Here is a 23683-nt window from a genome sequence, read left to right as displayed (position 1 = left end):
ATCTAGCTTTGCATTTCATTTCAAGTGGACCTTTAAAGAGATTTTTGCAATAATCTGAGAGAGAATAAATAGTAATAATATTAATAAACACACAGTACTCGCTTTGGTCTAGACATTATCCTGCATTATACATACATACATAAAATTCACAAAATTGTGTGTATATATATATTTGTATATGTATACATACATATTTAGGTGTGTTTGTATATGTGTGTGTGTACCTACACATGAAAATTATATATATAGAGAGAGAGAGAGATAGATACACGTACAACATATTAATTCGTTTAGTCCCTTAGAACCTCCTATGAGTAGTTACAATTGTCATCTTCATTTTAAAGAGGAGAAAACTGAGGCACAGAGAAGTTGAATAATTTGTCCAATGTCACACAGGCAATGAGTGGCAGAATTCAAATTCCAACACATGCAGTCTAACCCTAAAAGGAATTAGAACAATGTCAGATAGGTAGTGATGAATGGTGATAGATGTATAAACGTGATCAGTGAGATGCTTAGAAATAGAATCAATATTTCATAAAGATAATATGTGTGGGGAAAGAGAGTTAGAAGGCAAGATTGATGTCTTAGTTTCTCTTTGGAGTGACCAGGGAGATGACAGGCTGGGTTTGGGAAGGTTTCTGAAGAGAAATGATAATTCAGATTTGAACATGTTGGGCATTGAGCATGAAGTACCTGTGGTAAATTCCATACTCTTGTTTAAGGTTTGGGAGAGAGAAATAGGCTAGAGTTTGGCTTATAGTGGTATAAGATAACAATATAAGCCAGTATCTTAGGGTGAATGGGATAAAAGAGAGAGGGTAGTAGGAGAAGAAAGGCAGATCAGGATAGACCACTGAAGCTCATGAATATTTAAGGAATGAGCAGTAGTGCTACCTACAAAGGGTTGAGAGCGGTTAATGCGGTAGAGAGTAAACCAGTGGTAAGAAAGGAAAAAGTCAAATAAATGTTTATTTTGTAAATGTATTGCCAATAGCATCTTAAGAAACCTGTATGTTTTCAGATTCTAAGACTAATTTCACGTAGCTACTGCTTTTCCTTCATCCTCTTCCTTATCTTTCTTTAGCTTCTTTTTAAACTTTTTTATTTTCAAAATCTCATTTCCTGCCCAGCCAAACATACCTCCTGCTGCTAAATTTGAAATGTGGGCCATCAAAAGAGATGTTTTTAAAGACACTAATGTTATATATTAGCTACAAACTAAGACCAGCTGAAACACAAAAGTCCTCTATTCCCGCCCCCCCCCCCACACACACACACACACTTTATTTCACTGGTAGAGTAACCCACTCCTGGATCAAAGTGTTATATGTTCATGTTTATCAACCCTGAAATATTTTCTCATGTCACTTCTTTCTTCCTCCCTCCTTGAGTTACGTGGATTTACAATAACTATGACTAAAGAAATGTTTTAGGCAATCCTAGCAGAACACCTACCGGCCCATAGACATAGAACTAGTGCATTTGACATTCATCTTTAGAAAATTTGTTTTAGATATCAAAAATGATAATATTGCATTCACCAGAATATGAGACAATGAAAAAAAAAGGAGACAATGAGGACTCTGAATTTTTTCCTCTGATTATCATTTATTCATTACACAATTGGTAGGATCCAGGTTTGTTTTGGTTGCTTCCCCCACTAGAATTTGTGCACCGAGTATGGCTGGGCATAGAATTAACTGTTTTCCACACATTCTCCCACTGAATGTCTACAACAGTCCTTGACATAGGTATTATTATCAACATCTTTCAGGGGAAGAAATGGAGGCTTTCAAAGATTAGAGGCTTTACTGAATGTAACACAACTCATTAGTGATTCATAATTTAAACCCGTGCTTTCTGATTTTAAAGCCCATTTTTGAGGAGCATTGATCATGATGGCATTTCAAATAGATGCTTCAAGCCCTTTGCTTTTGGTGAGAACATAGACTTATTATAGATAAAATATTAAAAGTGATTATGTAAAGAAAATCAATACTCAAAAACAAAATAAACAACTCAGGGGACCAGAGATAAAACAGAAACTCAAGTGAGGTGCAGTACACCAGCTGACCTCTGGAATGAGAGGCAAGCAATTCTCTATCTTTGCAAGGTAACTGAAGTACCTCACTTGCCCCAAGGAAGTGACAACCACTGCCAGGTTTACTGATTGAAAACTGGGTAGAGATAGTAGGGAGCTGAATAATTGACTTTTGCCTGCAGCTATGATCTACTTAGACCTACTTATTTAGGGAGGCCAAAGTAAACAGATATAATCTTGCAGTCAAACTTGGGCCAAACTGCTATTTGACTTGATGCCCAGATCTATGAAATTATCATCAAGATTCTGAGACCTGCGGATGGGGGTTGCAGGGCCAACTCTAAGATCAAAGGATGAGGCCAGGCCAGCAAAGAGAGAGAGAAATTAAAAAAAAACCTCAAGTTGAGCCTGAAAGCTAAAATTCCAAGACAAGAGAGAATAGTAATATAAGAATGCCAGCAAAAGTTTAAAAAGTAAAATAATATAATCAATGACATCATTCTATATGGCATGAATATACTAGAACAATTTCAGAACAACTTCAATACAGGCATCTTAGGATCCTCAAAGAGACAATATAAAAAAATAGCATCTATACAAAGAACAGGGAACAAATCATAAATGAAACAATAACAATGACTATGAAAAAAGAATCAATTAGAATCTCCAGAAAAGAATATTACAGTCAAAGATAAATAGACTCTAGAATGGATATGGTCAAAGAGAGAATTTGTAAATTGGAAGAAATCACTGAGTAATTAACCCAAAATGCAGCAAAGACAGATATATTAAAAAGTGTGAAAGAGCATTTTAAAAATATGGATGATATATTGCAAAGTTTCCACATACATCTACTATAGAATTCCAGAAAAAAAGAGTTTATAGCTAATGGCAAAAAAATTATATTTGAAAAGAAAATATCGGGGAGTTTTCCATAACTAAAGAAGGATGTGAGTCCTCAGATCAAAATGTCTAGAAAGATGAATGACCAATAAGCTTTCTTTTCCCCCAATAAAAAGAATAATAACAACCAAATTCCCACTCTCTAGGAAAGTTTTTTAAGGACCCATAATTTCCCTGGGAAGATAACAGTATCTAATCCTACAGATTCAGCCCTATATGTGATAGGATAAAAAAATTGATCAATGTAGCTGAATGAAGAATATAAGAATACAACTGATATGAAATCTATCCTTGATAGAGTAGGCACAAATCCCTGTAACATGTCTACCACTACAAGGGTATAGAAAGAATTTGAAATTTATTGACCGTAAGATTTATGGAAATAAGTGAGAGTATTATGACCCTAGCATATGTCCAGGCCACTCTACCCTCTCTGTAAGCCCTTAAATACATGGATCCATACCCATACCCCTTTCCCCAAACCAATCCTGAAGGGAGTAATAGAGTAATATAGGGGGAAGCTATGAATAGCAGATATGGAAATAAGTACATATGAAAGTGATATATTGCTATTCATGAAATATTCAGTAACAAGTGCTTGATATTAGACTTCACATTATCAGTGAGGTCTTTTTATCTTGTTTCACTTAGAAATCTTATCAGAAGAGAAGACCCTCCTCCTTTGTTTTATTCAATCCATCTTTTTTCTTTTTTTTTTTTTTTTTTTTTTTTGCGTAAGCAGGCACCGGGAAATGAACCCAGGTCTCCCCCATGGCAGGCGAGAACTTTGTCTGCTGAGCCACCATGGCCCACCTCACACATTCTTTGAGAATAATTCTGGTACTGAGAGGGAAAGTCATTTCCTCAGGATATCACAGACATAAGCATTAGATGTGTGCCTATGCTTGTGTGAGTGTATGTTTTGTATCTATAGAAATAAGAGTTCACTATATATTGACTTGTGGACATATGTCCATCATCTTCATTAATCTAATATATTATGTACAATTCTGTGGGCAATTATCATTATATAAGAAAATACAAGTGTTCTTAAAACCACAGTGTTATAATTATGGCTAGCCACAGTTTGTAAAAAATGCTTTCACTTCAGCCACCAGTCCATAAGAAAATATGAACAGAAAAAACTGAAAAGAGTTTAAGATTAAATAAGAAACCTTATGAGCAGTCTTTCTATCTTTTGCTTATCACAATTTATGCACTTCCATTAGAGGGAACCCCACCTTTGTAGAACCTCTCGATAGCACAATAACTTTCTGAATTGCGGTCACACTTTATAACCTAGAAAAATAATGAAATTCCTCTCTAATTTCTGGTCTCTGGATTGGTTTGGAAGGAATAGATAAGGGGTAAACATTTTTACAATCTTGATATCAAAGGGGGAAATTTTCAAAAGGCTGATCTCTTGGCAAAGCCTTTTATAAATCCTTAGCCGCATCATAACTTTACTTTCTGAATCACGTTAAAAGCAAAACCCAAACAACTTATATTTCCTTTCCTGATTGTTACTATCAAAGACCTAATAAAAGACAAAAGACCTAATAAAAACATTTGGGTGATTTTGATGAGAATATAATTTTGAAAAGTTAGAAGGGTCACACAAATGAAAACTTGAACATATCCTCTCTTAAAAAAGCATTAAGTTTTCACTTTCCTATAGAACTAATAAGCAGTTAGAAACTGTGTATGTGGGCAAAAAAGAAAGACTGTACCAGGTGAAGGACATAATGGTCTTGTTCTCTCAGGAAAGGATTTGTCCCTAACATTTTGCAACTGTTGAAAGAAGCTTGTAACAAGTCATAGGAATAGTTTGAAAATAAGCATCCTTCTTAAAAAGAGTTTTTGTATTAAAGTAAAAGCCATTAGTTCTGCCACAGTTGATAGTTTTCCACAAATTATTGAAAGAGCCAAGTAATGGTTCAAAATTGCCTTATAAATGAATCCACATTCATTCTTCCTATAAAAGCTTTTCTCTCTTTATTGTGAAGTTACACAGCTTCACAATTACCCCAATATAGTTTTTTTCAGTTTATTAATTTACTTTAGCAAACAGAAACTATAAATCTCAAATATAAGTAGTCTCAAGCACTAAATTTTATATTTTAAATGCTCACACAAAATTTCTAAAATACAGCTGCTCTTTAACAAATTTAAATGAATGTGAAGCATACAATGAAAATTCAGACCTCTATGTTTTATCAAATCAGCCATGTGGAAAACACATTTTTCACTTCATCTGCTTTGGTAACATTTAATGCAGACACCTTGTGAATAAGACTGCCTTTAAAAAATTAATAAAATCAAAGACAGCAATAATAGTTTGGCATTTATTCATATTGTAATACAGAATTTGTAATTTTTGCAGAACTTTTTATTTTAACATTTCTAGACATATTCTGATTTGTTTTTTAATAAGAAGCACTTTAGGAGGATTGAGTATAAGTATGGCTAAACTAGGAATTAGTTACAATTTACACTCTGAGGTATTTTTTTCCCCAGTAAAAGTAAGCTTATTAGCTTTCAAAATATTTGCTCTGAAATTAAAGCTACACAATATTGTTTCAAGATAATTAAATTAAAAAAAAACTGTTCAAAGTTTCTATAATGAAATGTGAGCAAACAAGACAAAAAGAAACAAAAGAAGTTTGCATGCTGCCTCTCAAAAGAGGTTTAAACAGTCCTGTGCCAGAATAACACACATATAAGATAAGAAGGGAACTGTTAGAATCCAACACACTTACTTTTTAACATGTAATGATGCACTTTCTTTCCTATTTTAAGTTTAAAACTAAGAGAAAACACCAGTGAGTCTTGCTGGCAGTCAGATAACGCACAGGCCCTGACCTTCAACTCACCAGGAATTCTCACACAAAGCTCTTTTTATACTCTTTTTATACAGACTGTGCTATATATTCCGCAGATAAGGTGGCAAAACATGAAGCCTTGGAGAAGCCACACAAAGTCAGACTAAATGAAATGTTTACATATATTCTGTCACGTCATTGTTCCTTCATCATCTGTTCCACACATGATTTGCCTAAAACAATATTTATTCAGGTTGAAGAGAAGTATGATTTAAACAAACGGACAAGTTTAAGAAAAAAGGACAGCCAAGACAATACAAATACTGTATTTCTCTATTAGCATTGCCAAGTTTAATGTGAAATCAAGCAGAAACAAAACCAAATCACCTAGGAACTTATAAAAAAATGCTGTTGCTAAAATTTCCCTCAAGCACAACAGATTCCTTCACTTGTTTGACAACACAGCAAGAATATTTTAAATAATAGCTTAAATCTGCACTCACCATGTGAAAGCAACGGTTGCGTAGAGTAAAAGTGTGCTATTTTCTGCCCCTGTTCCATTTCAGTTTTGCCTATAGTTGTCCAATACCCAATGGCCCAGAGCTGCCACCCAGAGGCCCCTTCCAGGAGCTGGCTTATTTGCCTGTCAATCTGAGTCCCGGCTTCGTTATGATGCAGCTGTGCCCTTTGCTGAAGTGCTAATATAATTTCCATACGCTTCCCACCACCTGAAGTAGGCAGTTTGCTCTTTCTGCTCGATAAATACTCAGATCAATTTGGGGGTAGCTCTCTGCGATCGAGCTTTAAGTTGGTCACCTTCAAGTTAAGGAGTTCTTGGTAAGATGTGGGTGGAGAGAACTCAGCTCACTACAAGGGAATTCACAGTGTAATCAGAACGCAGAGAAACTTCCTCTCTTTTTTTCCTTCCTTGCTAGGCTGAGCTGCTAGTGCCCCTCACAGAACCTAGGAATGTAAAGGGAGGACGCAGAGGGGCCCAGCCAGACAAGCCTTTCTCAATCAATTAGCTTGCAGCCATTACTTGTGACCTTAGGTCACACAGCCTAAGTGTGTGGGGTGTGCCTTCGGGGGTCCCAAGGCTACTTATTACAGCTTAGATAACCAAAACTAAGCACACACTAAAATTTAGAAATATTTTTATTAGAAAATATGCTAAAGATATGAAGGAGACCAAAGGTAAATTTGAAGTTTCTTTTCTTAGTAGCTACTGTTTCATTCAGTTAAAGAGGTTTTTCAAAGAAACACAAAATGCCACGTTTTTTTCCATGTAGGATCAAAAAGAATTTAGAATAAAGCAGTGAAGTATTTCTTTTATATTGAATTTCCAGCTGGGAATATAAAAACGACAAAATAACTAAGATGTTTTATATATATATATTATATATATACACACATGTATGTATCGTTTTGTATATTTATAACATGCTTACGTATGTATATATATATAACAACTTGGGGTTTGTTTTAGTTTTTTTTTTTTAAAGAATGCCCATTTATTTTACCTAACCATAAAATTACACTACTAAAAACAAAATTAAGGTACTCAAAATAATTTTGGGGGTTGCAATAGCTATTTTAATCTCTTTCAAGATTACATGCTTTTTTAAAAAATATTTTTTTATTGAAGTCTTCATACACAAACAGTCCATACGTGATATACAATCAGTGGCTCACAGTATCATCACATAGCTGTGTATTCATCACCAAGATCATTTTTTAGAACAGTGCTTCACTCCAGAAAAAAAGAAAAAGAAAAAAAGAAAAACTCATACAATCCCATACCCCTTAACCTTCCTTCTCATTGACCACCAGTATTTGAATCCAAATTCTTTACCCTTTATCCACCCCCATTATAATTTATTTATTATCCTTTTTATTTACTCATCTGTCTATACCCTGGATAAAAAGAGCATCAGACACAAGGTTTACACAATCACACAGTCACATTGTAAAAGATCATTATACAATCATCTTCAAGAATCAAGTTTTCAGGAACAGCTCAACAGTTTCAGGTATTTCCTTCCAGCCACTCCAATATGCCATAAACTAAAAAAGAATACGCATATAATGTATAAGAATAACCTCCAGGATAACCTCTTGACTCTGTTTGAAATCTCTCAGCCACTGAAACAGTTCCATTTCTCTCTTCTCCTTTTGGTCAAGAAGGCTTTCTCAGTCCCATGATGCCAAGTCCTGGCTCATCCTGGGAGTTTTGTCCCACATTGCCAGGGAGATTTACACCCCTTGGACTCTACATTCTCTTTTAAAGTCATAATTTCTCTTATCCTCAGATACCTCAATCAGAATTTCCTTTTGTTTTCTAGCTCAGACAAATGCTTCCCCCTTAATATTTTTTAAAAACAAAAGAGTTCAAAATAATAAAAAAAAAAGGAAAATACTAAAAGGAAACTAAATCTTTTAAGATCAAAGATTTGTGCAAATTCCATACATTCAACATGCATATTTTCTGAAAGCACTTTAGAAGAATAATAGCTACACCATTTTCAACAAATCAATGACATAAGCATCATGGAATTTTATTTAAAATCAAATCTGTGCTTTCAAATACTACAACCCAATTAAGGGACATGTGAATTTACAGTGATAGGATTAGACAATTGCTCCAAAAGGGCCATTTGCCATGCCCACATTTCCTCACCCTATTTACTTGGGGATTTCACAGAGTATCATGTGTTACAACATTGGGCTGGTATGACAATATTCTATATGGAACTGTAGGCAGCACTTCCACCTCATTGCCTTTATTTGGTCAACTGAATTGTTTCAAATTGGACAGTCTGGATTAAATAATGCAAACAAACAAATAAAACATTCAAGAACAAATAAGATAGGTGAAACATTTGGCCAGATAGTACCATCTGGTGAATAGGGTAAATTCTAAAAACTCCAGTAATAGAGAATGTGGTAATAAGATTATTAGATCAGTTATCCATGAGGGGAGATTTAAGGGGCTTCCACATTTCCCAATACACAATAGGGAGACATTGGGATATTTGGAAAGGGGATTGATACTGATCCTAAATAAATTTTTTTAATGCAATAAGTTAAATAATAATAATGATTTAAAAACTTAGAGTCTTTTTAGTAATTTGGCCATTGTAATCTTACATATTAAAAACAGGCATTATTCGAAAGCACTTTGGGTTCTTTAGTGCAATAATACATAGAGAAAAATCAAGAATTCTAATTACTGTAGAGGGTTACCTTTTCTTTAGACAGCTCTATAATCCAATGCCATCCATAATTCCATGTTCCATTTTCACCTGTTAGGAAACGCAAGTTTTGTTTTCTTACTTCCTTCATCCAAGACTAATAGCTTACTTCTAGAAAGCAAGAAGGACACCAGACCTTACCAGTTAGAAAACTACAATCATGTACCTCAGGGATCTGGTCTCTATTGTAACAGAACTTCTACATGCACAATACAATTGTTTTTTTTTCTGATAAGTGCAGAAAGGTCACTAATAACCCACATAAAATATAAAACACACCAGCACTTGAAAGGTCCTTGGTGATTTCATCGTCCATAATATATATTTTTTTAAGGCTGGTTGAGTAAAACAACCACAGACATTTCTGAATTATGCACGGGTTATGAAAATAATCCCCTTTGCAAAAGTGAGGAATCTTACATGGAAAGTTCACTACTGGGATGCTATTGAAAACAGATTGTCAACTTTGCCCCATTCAGTTTCCATCTTAATTTTATGAGAGAAAGATATGCTATTCTAGATGCCATGGTGCTATAGTAAAACATTGCAGATCATTTTCTGCTAAATTTATCTAATTTGAAAGAGACCTTTAACTCAGATAATTTTTTTCTACCAAAATCCTGTCGTGCATTTAGAGATGCTGAATTAGAATATATATGAAAATAACAATAAATTAATTTAATATCCATTCAAATTGATAAAATACTATCTCGACATAGATGTACAAAGATATAATTTCTAAACATTTCATAATAACAAAATATTAGTCATTTATTATTTGGTACTGCTATTAGGGGATGACATTTTCTATAGTAAGTCTATTCTAAAGCAGTACATTTTTCTCTAATCCCTGCAGTGCTCCAGAAAGTAGCAACTTCTGAATGGAGAAAATGTTGGAAAATATTACCATAAAACTAGTTTGGGGTGTCATCTGACTTGCAGCTCACCATTATAAGTTGGTCTCAGCCATCATTATATTAAAATACCAACCAGAAAGATATATCTTAGAACAATTCTAAAAAGTTAACTTCATAAGGCAATATCTTGCCAGAATACATGCTACATTTGCACTCTTGTGTGGCAAATGATGTTGGACTAAGAAGGAAAAACTGCATCTGTTAACCAAAAACCTAGATTGCCATCATTTTATTGAGATCTATAGGAGGTATAGATCATACATACAGAGGAGTATCTACACAGCCCCAGCTTTTCCTCTTTTGATATTAGTACCTGACAACAAAGAAGGGATAAGGGGACTGGCAGTGACATGTCACATTCTAAAAAATTAAATTAAATTAAATGAAGCAGTGTAGATGGTAGCTGAGGTAGGCACACATAACAATTGAAATAGAGCTTTTCAAGCTTGTGAATCAATAAGGGTTGGAACATGGAGACCACCCTATTTCAGAGAGTAAAGGTAGATTGCATATACCCTCCCAGTCTCTAGCTGGGAGGTCTAAATGCCAATTTGTCACCAAACAGGAGCTATATGAAATGGATTTAATCAGCATAAGGGGGATTTGACCAGCACAAGGTGGATAGTAAGAAAACAACAGTTGCTGTCTGATGGTAAACACAACTCCAGTAGATCTAGGCTAATAGCATTGAGCAAATAGAAAATAAATATAAAATGGTGCCCATATAAAAATATTACAGGGAAAATGAGGAAAGAACATTATTAGAAGAGTGATAATTGAATGTAATTTCTATTAAAAACCATCTGAAAATGGACATTTTCAGTAGAACTCAGGAAGACCTGGCGTCCACAAAACCAAATAAATAGACCCAAGAAGGAAATGGGCTGAAATTTAAAAAAAAAAAAAAAAAAAAAAGATAAACTTTTATAAAGAAAAGAGCCTAGTGGGTAAAGAGTAAAAGGAGCTAAGGATAAGATACTGAATAAGTCACATTAGTGATATTGAAGACAACTTTAAAGAAATAAGGGGATATATTTGAAATCTATAATAACAGCGTAGGAGAGCTCAATGGGAGAAATGCTAAAATATTTGACTTCACATATTCTTTTTCTTCTGCATGGGCAGGCACTGGGGACTCCACATATTCTTTTAGAAGACCTCATAAAATATAAGGAAAACTAAAAAGAATTTTATTAAGGAGGTAAAATGCCTAAGTAATGTAAAAATTTTCAGCATGTTTAATGTACATAATCTCTTGCATATTATTATTATTATTATTATTATTATTATTATTATTTGCATTGGCAGGCACCAGGAATCAAACCCATGCCTCTGGCATGGCAGGTGAGAATTCTGCCACTGAGCCACTGTTGCACCACTCTCTTGCATCTTATTTTAAAAGAACAGATACCCTAGTAGGAAATGGATCAAAAAGAGAAACCAATGATTCACAGAAGAAACAAAAACCAAAGCAACATTGAGATATTAGTGCAAAACTTCTCAAATTAATTAGCTATTTTTATTAATTCTCAAAGTTGGTTATTCTGTGGTGAAATGGGTTTTCTTACACAATGCTTATGAGCACATAAATTGAAATAGGCTTTATGGAAAGCAACTTGTTTATATATAGCAAAATGCCTGCAGTTCTTTTTATTTATCAATTCTTTGAATAGTATTTATTGAGTACTTACTATGTGCCAGGCACAATTCGTGGCACTGGGGATAAAACATTTAACAAAACAAACAGAATTCTGGATAGAGTTCAGATAGGTGCTAAGGGGAGTGTTTCTCTGGTGTGGTGATATTTAAGAAATAATCAGAGTTAAATGTGGGAGTCAGGCTTGAAAATATGTAAGAGAAAAGCGCTTCCAAAGAGGGATGCACCAACAAAAGGCCCTGAGGTTGATTGTGATTTTTAGTAATCTTACATCAAAGAGTCTCTCATGAGACTTTCATAAGAAAGTTACTAGTGAGACCAACCAACATTTTTGTACAACATTGTTTATAGTTGTCTACAAAATTGAAAAAGAGTATATCAATTCCTACAATATATTATTACATAGCCATTGAAAAGACATCATTTTAAACAGGTATGGGATGTGAACTTTAGGTAAGCAAAAGCAGAAAAGAATAAACTCCAGATAATATATGATCCCAGCTTTGTAAAATAAATAGGTGTTTTGAATTAGAGAGAAAAAAATCAAGTATCAAAATGTTTATAGTAATAATCACCTCTGTTATGGCAGGAATATGGACTGTTTTTATGTTCTGATTTTCTTTCTAAATTTTGTAGTTTAAATGTATTTTATAATATAAAATATTATTAAACAAAAGGAAGGCAAGCATTGTTATATTAATATCAAGTATTTCCAACATGGGGTATAATTAATTCCAGAATTGTTTTTTATCACAAATCTTGAAGCTTTAGACATATTTTAGATTCCATATCTTCCTATATCTAGTCCACCAATACCCTGGAGCATTTCTCTTTTATAATTCCTTCAAAAATTCCCCCTTCCCTTCCATTTAACTGCTTCTCCCTATTATTTAGAGCTGTAGGTACATGTATGTATATAGGCTTTGTTTTCTCCTTTACAAGCATATGGCAAGAGTCATCCATTTCACTCAATGACAAATGTCCTCTCACAATATCTACTACTTTGGCCTTTAATTAGATCCTCCCAGACAATCTAAAATAACTCATGTCTGAAACCCTCCTTGTCTGTATGAGTCCCTAAGGAGTGTGCAGCAGCAGGGAAGTGTCTTACTACATCTTAGGATATGAGTAGCCAAAGACGCAAGCAAGTGGGAGTTGAGTGAGGTTTGTAAAAAAGAAAAAAAAAGGAAAAAGAAAAGAAAGAACAGAAACAGAGAAAACTATACTAAAGGGTCATTAATGAAAAATGAAAGCTGAGAAAGGCATTGGAATATAAAGGCAAAATCTGATACTGAGTAATCAGAGGGCAGGTAAGTCAATAACACCCAGCTGGCAAGTTTTTTGTTTGGGTAAATACGTGAAGAATATAACTTGGGTACTGTCATTTAAAGATCTTGTTAAGGTAAACAAACAAACACAATAAAATAAGTGAAGGAAGTAAAATATGGAGATTAGAAATAAAAGGAAGGAAGAAAGGGAAGGAGGGGGGAGAGGAAGGAAAGAAAAAGAGAAAGAAGGAATGAGGATAGAAAAAAGGAAAGAGAAAGAGGAGCTGGAATAATTTGAAAAAAGTAAACAATTAGAATGGCAGATAGGAAGAGGAAGTATGGTTACCGAAGAGGTGCTATGAAATGTATGTATGCAAATAGTTCTAACATATCTTGCTTTATCTATACACAAGTAGAGTCTTTGCAGGAGAATGTAGAAAATAGTTTAATTGGACTGGAGATGATGGCAGATGGATGAGAAAGGTAGAATGTCTGGAAATTATGAGTTTGATTCAGACAGAAGAAAATGAAGAAATTTTAAAAATAGAAGAGAATGGAAAAAAGTAACAAATCAGGAAAAAGCAAACAAACAAAAACACAGATTTTATGTCTTAAACGGTGAAAAATAATGGCTAAAGTCCAATCCTATAAGAAGTTATTTTAGTGGCAAGTGTTGAGCTCCTTGGAGCTGCATTTTTTGTGAGGTCAGGGCTAAACTGCAGTGTTCATAGCCAGACTGTCTTTGGCCACACATGGGTGTGTGTGGTGGTCCCTGTACTCCCTCATTATCAATAGATGCCATCCAGTCAAGTCAGTGCTCCAGCTGTTGTATAGCTAATTCTGCCTGGGCTCAGAAACAGATCCAAAAAGATAGGGTAATAGCAAGTTCAAGCAATACAAGAAATTAGAGGCATTAGGCAAATGTTCTCTAATATATTAAGGTTCATAAGGGAGGCAGAGTTCAGCCAAAAATAGGAGTCAAGACTCTATTTGGCACTTACAAAGGAAGATCTATGACATAAACCAGAGCTTTCATGAGTAGATCGTATAAGAACATGCTACAAGCTACAGCTGGGGAATAAGGAAAGACCAGCCTACGCAAACTCCTACACAAATAAAATATGCTACACCTAAAGATTGTATTCACCACTTCACAACTATTATCGGGCCTTAGATTAGGATATTTGAGGCCGTCCAGTGGAAAATCTGGGTGAGGGGATATTACCAAGAAAGGTAAAGCTGCCAGGTTCAGGGATTTTGATAATCTATGTCCTTGACGCAAATAAAAAAATGTGATTTCTAATGTGTAGCCTGGCTTTGTATTGACTTTGGTTCATACATGTCCAATAGGGAATTCAAAGTAACATCAATAATAAATAATTACTAATACTATCACTAAATACTACTTCTACTCAGTTTCCCCATCTGTAAAATAGGGGTGATATGAGGCTGACCTGTTTGGGTTGCAATGAGGATCAAAGAAGTAGCATACGTTAACTGAGAGCAGTACCTGCCATACAACAAATGCTCAAAATTAGTAGGTATTTTTATTATTACCACTACTAAAACTACTGAGTATTTACTATGTCTCAGGTTTATGCCATAATGCTTGTATATGCAGTCTTTGAAGATAGGCTTTGCTTATTGTCTCCATTATGTGAAAAAAAAAATCAAAACTGAGACCTAGAAAAGTCAATTTTCCCAGTCACACAGTTCCGCATGTGATGAAATCTGGTATTGCACTTGGCTATTCCAGAATCCAAGCCAATATTCAAATCACAGTTCTGAAGCCCTTGTTATACAATGTCTGAAATTCATGCTGCTATTCAAATTTAGCCTATGTAATTAGGTAATTCTAAATAGATGATTATAGGCAACATATTACTTTCCTGAGCCTCTTGAGCCTATGTTCAAATGACTGGACTAAAGCTTCCAATTACAAGAGAATATAGTGATCGTCTTAGTTTTCCAGGGCTGCCATGACAAAATACCACAGACTACTTGGCTTAAACAACAGGAATGTATTGTCTTTCAGTTTTGGAGGCTAGAAATCCAACATCAAGGAATACCCAGGCTCTGCTTTCTCCCAGAATCTGTAGTATTCTAGTAATTGTAGATGCATTGCTGCCTTTATCACATGGTAATCTTTCTCTTCTTCTCTTGCTTCTTCTAACTGTATTCAAATTTCCTCTGTTTATAGGGACTTCTGTCATGTTTAGCCTGATTCAATTTGGCCTCCCCTAAATAAGATCTTTGAAAATCCTCTTTACAAATGAGTTCACAACCACAGGTAGGAGGTAGGACTTGAACATGTCTTTGTGAAAAAAAATGTAAATAAATTTTGGTGAATACAGTTCTCGCATTTTTTATAGAGATGCTTTTTTAAATCCTAAAGTGCCATTTAATTCAATTAGGGAATTGTTGCCATGCTTTGTCACCCTGTGCCCAATTCTTAGCTAAATTAATTAACTTTGAAGTTTTTAAGAAAAGGAAATTGATTCTAACTATTACCTCCTGAAAATGGTATGGGAATATCTGAGCTAAAGTACTTTTGATTAATATTGGATAAATTGCACTTTATAAAGTGTATTCTTCTACCCCCTTTCCTTTTAAGAAACAAAGTTAAAGAAGAAAGAGTCAAATGTCACAGGATACTTGAACTATGAAGACTATGCTATGAGGGTATTGTCTTTTTCTCTAACACTTGTCAACAAGATAACACCTGGTTCATGTGCTTAAATTCCAACAAAGGAAAATACAGAATTCCATTAGACCATCCTATCAGTAACACTTTTCATTGATGTGAAATATTTGTTACAACTGAAGGAAGCATATTTTATAATTTATAATTTTTATAATTATACTATTAACTATAGTCCATGTGTAGTGTAGTTCTGTGGATTTCTTTAAATTTTTATTCTGTTATCATATATACTACCTAACATTTTCCCTTTTAACCATATTCAGTTATATATTGTTATTACATTCACAATGTCACTATCACCACCATCCACGACCGAAATATTTCCATCATCCAAATAGGAATCCTGTACATTTTAAGAAGCCCCACTGGACTTTTGACCCCAGCAAATTCATACCACTTAGAGTTGATCTCGCAGCCATTCTGTTTCTCCTGACTATACCTTTTCTAGGATGCTCTCCTGTGTTTGGAAAGTTCCGGTGCCACACTCTGCTTCCCTGCTCCTATTAGTTTTCAAATAGTTGTTCAATCTCTTCTTCAAGACTCTACTTTAGGTATCTCCTCCTCTGCCTAGGTCACTCTCTCCCAGGGTCCCATTGCACTCTGAAACCTCTAGCATCGCACTGATCACTTTCACTTTAATCACTCTGCCACTTTTATTTCAGAATTATCTCGTGATTCCATTCTCTTATCTTTATTCCATTGTCTCTGCTTGGACTCTGTTTGCTGTCATCTACTGTTTATTCGACCTTGTAATAAAAGTCCCCAACTGATCTCTCAACTTTGCTTCAATGAAATGATCAAAATGCTGTCAGAGTTTTCTTCCTAAAGGACTATGCAATTTTCCTGCTTAAAGTCTCAATCTTCTACCCATGTTCAAAATAATAAAAATGTAAACTCACCAACACATCAAAAAACATCCATCACAATCTGACTCTAATCTTTACAATCTCACATTGTTGCATCTCCCCCAATTTAATCTATACTCCAGGCATATTAAAATTTCTTGCCATGCTCAAACAATTCATACTGTGAAACACGTGTGCCTTCCCCAGAGTTAGTTTCTTTCTCTAAAATGTCTTTCCCTCATTGAGTTCTTTATAAAACTTGGATTCATCCCTTGAGACCCTTCTCAAGCATTACTTAATAAATCTTTTCAATCTCTGACAAGCAGAGTTTTTCACTATTTGTTCTGTATATAGCATTTTGCTCATATACAGAACAAATAGTGAGCACTTACAGTATTCTATTTTAGTTATTGATTTTTATTTCTATCTTGTTTTCACTATACAAACCTATCTGTGTTCTTTTTCTATACCAATAGATGGTGGGCTCATAGAGAGTCGTGAAACTGCCTTATTGTTTTCTATATTCCCAAAATTAATCACAATGCCTAATACTCAGTAACTACTCAATAGATTATTGGGAAAGGAAAGGAAAAGGAAAAGAAAGGTAAGGAAAGCAATTGAAAAGAAGGAAGAGAGGTGAGATTAATTTGCTAGGAGACCCAATATAATAAGATGAGAAAAAAAAAATGAAGACTGTCAATATTCCATGTTTTGGGAATCACCCATACTTCTGAAAGTGGTAATCCTTAAGGAAGGAAAAAAAAATCTGAGAAATAAAAACATTAAAGCAAATAATTAAAAGATACAAGTCTCAAGAAGATGAAATAATATTTCTACCTCTTTCAAAAATTATCCCAAAGCAAGAAAAGAGAAAGAAACCCTAATATAAACTTTATTAGCTTCCTGTGGTTGCCTTAACAAATTATCACAAATTTAGCAGCTTAAAACCACAGAAACAGTACTGGAGCCCGTAAGTTCAACACTGGTTTCATGAGAATGAAATAAAAGTGTCGCAGAGCCATGCTTCTTCTGGAGGTCTAGCAGGGAAGCTGTTCCTTACCTCTTCTAGCTTCTAGGGGCTGCTGACATCCCTTCACATTCCTTGGCTATGGCTGTATAATTCCAATCTCTGCCACCTTCTTCACATCACCTTCTCATCTGTGTCTGTCAAATTTCCTTCTACCTTTCTCTTAGAAGGACACTCGTGATGGCATTCAGGGTCCATTTGAATGTTCTAGTTTGCCAGAAAGCAACACACCAGAGACAGATTGGTTTTAAATAAAAGGGGATTTATTTCATTAGCTCTTCAGAGGAAAGGCAGCTAACTTTCCACTGAGGTTCTTTCTTACCTGGCAAGGCACAAGATGGTCTATGCTGGTCTTTTCTCCAGGCCTCTGGGTTCCAACAACTTTCCCCGGGGTAACTTCTTTCTGCATCTCGAAAGGCTTGGGCTGAGCTGCGAGTGCTGAGATGAGGTATGCTGAGGTGCTCGGGCTGTGCTACATTGTCTTTCATTTAAGCACCAGCCAATTAAGTCAAACATCATTCATTGCAGCAGGCACGCCTCCTAGCCACCTGCAGATGTAATCAACAACAGATGAGGTTCACACACCGTTGGCTCATGTCCACAGCAATAGATCTAGGCACCTTCACCTGACCAAGCTGACAACTGACTCTAACTACCACACCAGAATAATCACATCTGTCATTTAATCTGCAAAGACCCTTCTCCCAAATAAGATAATATTCACAGATTCTGGAGATGAAAACATGAACATATCTTTGGGAACCATTATTAGCTTACTACATAAATCCAAATATTTGCTAAAACTAAAAGATTTTTACAATGCTAAACCATAAGACATGAAGGGAGAAAGTGACATTTGACAAAGGCATTTGACTTAGCAAAGTAGAATAAAAGCAAACTAATTACGAATAGGAGATACTAATAAGAATTTTTTTTAAAAAAGCATACCAGTCAATCCAAGAATCTAAGAAAAGCTCAAAGTAATACCAAAGTACTGTCAAAGGCCAGGTGAGGCCAGGAATTGAAAACAGAGAGATTGCTTGAAACACTGTAAAAGGAACAGTTAGACACCAATCTATGATCACTGTTCCATGTAAAAGCGTAAGAAAACTATGCCTTCCCACCCCTGTAGGAAAAAAAGAAGTATTATGTCTGGAGGAATAGGACACAATGAACTCAGACTATAACACAACAGGCAGCAAAGGGACAGGGTACCAAAATTTGAAGGGCTAAGTGAAAGTTCACATACAATCAGAACCATGATATCATAACCTTCCCTAGGTAAGCCCCAGAAAGTTTATGTAACCAATCAGAGGATTAAGAATCTTCTCTGGCATAACCAAGATGCCACAGATAAAATTAACTTCAGGTACAAACTTTCACGTATCTTGCCCACCAAAATAGCCAAATACCACAAGAAGGACCAAAAGTGAAGCCTACCTGATGAAAAACACCATTTCTAGTCACAGAAATTCTAAGGATGATCTACTGATTCATTTAAAAATACGACTGGGCAATCAAGGGTTATCACTGGGAATCCACCAATGAGAAAAAAAGAGAACAAGCAAGTGAAAGGAATGAAGGGATTCAGGGAAGTAGAGATTGTGCAGCAAAAAGAAAAAATATTCAAAGAAATGATAATTAATATGCCCAAACATAAGAAAAGATATTGTCTCCATCAGGCAGGACAGAATGTAATACCAAAAAAAACCCAGAATATAGGAAGGAACTATTATAAATTTAACACATGAGCACCAAATTAAAAAAAAAATTTAACAGTGTTAAAAGATAATGAAGAGTAAACTAAAGAAGACAAACATAAAAACAGGAGAGAAAAAACTTTTAAAAAGTTAATGGTCAATGCAATAACCCAACAATCCAGAAATAGTATTTCACAAAAATGGAGATTAAAGAAAATGTTAGTAAAGAAATTATCAAGGATATAATACAAAGAAATTTCTCATATTGACAACATGAGCCTCCAGATTAAAAGGACCAATTGAGTGCCCCAATAGAAGGTATGAAGAAAAACCCACAAGAGGCACATTCTGATAAAATTCAGAACACTGGGAATAAAGACCTGAAAAGTTTACAGAGACATGAAAAAGATAAGGATTAAAATGACACTAATCTTGTCAACAGCGATTGTTGAGACTGAAGGATAAAATTCTGTGAGAAAATTATTTTTAGTCTATAATTCTATACCCAACTGGAGATTCAATGAAATATGAAGGTAGAATAAAGACATCCTCCAATACACAAGTTTGTAAAAGATTTACTGCCTCTCGAATTTCTCTCAAAACATTAAAGGAACATGAGCTCCTGCAAAAAGAGGGAGGAAACCAAGTGAAAGGATGACAGATGTTCCAGAAAGAAGTTACAGCATCAAAGTATGCAAAAGGTTATTTCCCGGATGACAGCCAAAAAATGAAAAGAAACAAAAACATCTTGAATGACATATTTTTTAGGATGCTTTAGAGAGCAATCATACTGTGCAAAAGAAGTTGGAGAGTCAGTTTTCCAGGAGGGATTTCTCCTCTTAAGAGAAAAAATAGGAAGAAAGGAAAAAATCTTGCTAGATTATCTATCAAGCTTGCTTGTGTAGAAAAATACAGAGATAAACATTTTATAATGATTTTGGATGGTTCAGGAAGAATTAATTTTAAAAAAAGAGAAGAAAAATGTAAGTAAGGAAGGAAGGTAGGAGGGTAGAAACATATATATATATACATATATATGTATAAAGAAAGAATATATATGTATATTTAGAGAAAATAAATATATATATTATATATATATAGAGAGAGACAAATGGGCAAAAAGATAAATAAATGAAGCACTTATTAGTTCAAGCAAAAAATAGTCTATAATAAAGGAATATAATCATATCATCTTACCATTCCAAGTAGCAGACACTATTCATATAATCTTAATTAAGAACCCAGATACAGATTTAAATTAAAATGGTAATATAGCTATATTGGAAGAATAAAGAATTTGGAGTTGTAGGAAAACTTAAATACTCATTTAAAGCAGTAAGAGGTCTAAACTGAGGAATTACAAGATAACCTTACACGCATTATTTAAAAACACAGAAGTAAGATAAGAGCTAAAAAAGTTTAAATCATTGTCTCTCTGCAGGAGTGCCAAATGATTTATTTCTTTAATTATAAGCCTTTAGCATTTACTTGATTTTTGGTAAAAGTAAAAATTATTTTATAAAGAAACATGAAATTTAACCTGTTTCTTTTTACTTTGTCCAGAATTATAACAAGTTAAATCAATAGCCATTCATCCTTTTTCTTTAAGCTAGTTCCCCAAAGGTTGATTGCACAACTAATAAAATTTTACTGAATTAATGAATTAATGCATGCTTTAGTGAAACATTCTCCTCTTCAGAGAGAAATAAAATTCACATCGTACATTCCATGCAGTCCCATATAGGAAATGTCAGATATAATTTAATGCTTATAGGTAAATTATATAATCAATTTAATAGCAAATATAACTTCTCAAAGGAATCTGTAAATCAAGTTTTGATAAATAAAATGGTTATTTTTATAAGGGGAATATGCATTCCTGAAGCCATCTGTTTTCTTTTTGTGTAGTCTCCAGAATACTGAATTTTCTTCCAGTGAAGAACTGGTTATATACTGTTACTCATGCTCATCTCACCATCACGGTGGACCACAGAAAGCAAAACTGCTAGAGAGAAGAAAAGGTAATTTTTAAATCCCGAATTGCCAAGAATATTAAAACCTGCTTTATAGTAATGCGTATTTTATAAACCTGTTCATCTAAGGTCTTGTCTATTTTCCTCAACCCTAAAGCAAACATAATCCAAAATAATAAATTTGAAAGTATAATAGCTCTTTAAAAAAAATATTCCTACGAAACAACAGAGAGTGAAGTACAGGGGAGTTTACAAAACAGGGTGAGATTCTCCATTATTATTTCTGGAGAGCATCCTGGTCTGATGTTTTTTCTTCTCCCATTCTTAGGGAAAGTGTATTAGTCACAACAGATCAATCTAAGTCCTATTTATTTCCTGAGGAATAAGGGTCAGACAACAAGCAGTATCCTTGGGAAAGTGGCCTAAAATGACCACAAAGGCCATCTCAGAAAGGCCTCAGGAAGCACAACTGTTTCCATTGACACCATAATGAAAACAAAACTCCCAGAACTATGTGCTTTCTGAATCATAGTTTGTAAAAATATCGCCCATGCTGTGTTTTGACCACCCAAGAGAAATCAAAGTCACTGTAGCACTTTGCAAGCATCTTGGTCCTCCTGATGTTTACGATCCTAAAATCAGGGACATGGGTGGGCCCAGCCCCGTTCCTGGGACACAATCAGTCAAGATCTGCTAAGGCAACATTAGAAGGAAGTTTTCAAATGCCTCCCTTTGTTCCTGACCTGCTATGGGAATTCATGGCATGCGACATCAAAGGAGAAAATTCAGGTCACCTCTGTTGGATGTAGCCATGTGGCTGTGCGAGAATTAAAACACATACACAGGGAACCTGACAGATTCCTGTTTTAGTCTGGTCTCTTAACTCATCTACAGGTGATCCTTGTTGATAATGGAAGGAGAGGATTCGGACCATTTCAGAAAAGTGGCTTAGAAAGGTCAAATTGATGGATCAAAAAGTTCTTCATTCCTCTCAGGAACCGGCCAATAAAGAGGTAGGTCAAAATCTTGATAACTCAAAGGAAAGAAAGAATTTCTAGGGGATATTTCTATTCACCATGAAAAAGATAAGAAATCAAGCTGTTCAGGCACAGTTGGAGAATGTGGAGATGTGAACCTTAACAGTCCTGGGTTAACTTCTCAAGCTAAGGCTTTGCTGATCAACCAGTTGCAGCTAACATTAGTTGTGCCCCTAGAGTGGGGTTACTTGTCTCCAAGAATTCAGAGCTAATATCTTATAACTGAAAAAAGTGCAGAGATATTAAAACATGGTGGTCTTTACTAGTTAAAACCAGTGGTAAACTGATAGCTACAAAGCAAGAAGCGGGTAAATAAAACTAAAACAGGATTCTGTTATTTGAAAAATGCTACCATTTTAGCTATTCTGGTATTCCCTTTAAATATATCTTGCTGAAGCTACTTCTTAACTTTATTTTCAATTTTTTTTTTTTTCCCACAGAAATTCCCACCTGCTTTCACCTAACAAAATCCTCTTTGAAGGCTATTTCAAATTGTACCTGCTTGGTAACAATTTCTGAGACTATCCTATTATGTGGTGGGAACCTGACTTTTCCCCTCTCTTGACAGTTATCTTATGCTGTCCACATTAATTAGGGATTGTGTGTTTCTGTATGTTTAAGATTATGTCTTATGTCCTTTGTTAAACTGCAAACCACAGGAGAACGAAAATGAAGCCTTCTATTTTCTGTTTTAATTTCCTACATTAATTACCTAACGGTTCAACAAAAAACATACTGAATTTGTTTTATTGAACATAAGTAATATTAGAAGGCTACTGCTTGTCTCACAACATGACAGCCATTTATGCTGACCTTGTGAAGAAATCTTTCCCAGTCATCCAAAGCACCTTTTTTACAGTTTATTTAAGAGTTGGGCTGAGAATAAAAATGATAAACAATAGATTGGCAATATTTATGGAGCAGCTTCTGAGTTGCCTGTCAGTAATTTCACAAGTTCCCTCAATATTTATTGGTTCAGTACAGACTTCCTTTATAATTTGCTCCCTTTAAGCAAGAGAGGGCTTGGTCTGGAAATTATCTTCAGACATGTTATTTCATTTTATTTTTTTTAAAAAAAAAACTGAATTCCTTTTTAAAACAATGTCAAATTCAAGGCAGTGTATTAAACATCAACTTTCTCAAACATATCTAAATTTAGTTCACATATTTTCCTGAATTTTTTTTTCCTAATGAAGATTTTAATGGTCTGGAAAAAATGGGCCTTGGCCTTTAGGGGAACACAAAGCTGTATTAACTGAGAACTATTATAAACCCTACACAGAATATAATACATCAAATAAGAACTAAACTTGGAAAACATAAACTCACTTATGTTCCTGACTACTGGGGAAATATGGCAAGATTTTCTAAAAAATGGACTTCAACAGTCAAATGAATATTTTCTTTTCTTTTTTGCTTATAAGGAAAAAAAATCATTTTCAATTATGAATATACACACAGTTTTATATAAATAAAAATGGGAAAACATTGAAAAGAACATTGCATCCTAGCTATGCAAGGACTGAAATAAAAAT

General features: G+C 34.5%; 1 protein-coding gene across 1 annotated transcript in view; it reads right to left on the bottom strand.

The window, feature by feature from the left end:
- Positions 1 to 6673, bottom strand: part of LOC143648541 (uncharacterized) — a 367651-nt gene extending 360978 nt beyond the window's left edge. Inside the window, exon 1 of the mRNA XM_077118745.1 lies at positions 6273 to 6673. Within this exon, the coding sequence (XP_076974860.1) occupies positions 6273 to 6483 (211 nt within the window). The 5' untranslated portion in view covers positions 6484 to 6673. The remainder of the gene's footprint in view (positions 1 to 6272) is intronic.
- Positions 6674 to 23683: the final 17010 nt, after the last annotated feature.

Source organism: Tamandua tetradactyla, chromosome 10 (genome assembly GCF_023851605.1).
Source record: "Tamandua tetradactyla isolate mTamTet1 chromosome 10, mTamTet1.pri, whole genome shotgun sequence".
Lineage (NCBI taxonomy): Eukaryota > Metazoa > Chordata > Mammalia > Pilosa > Myrmecophagidae > Tamandua > Tamandua tetradactyla.
Note: the sequence above shows the minus strand (reverse complement) of the source record. Positions and strands in the feature narration are given on the sequence as shown.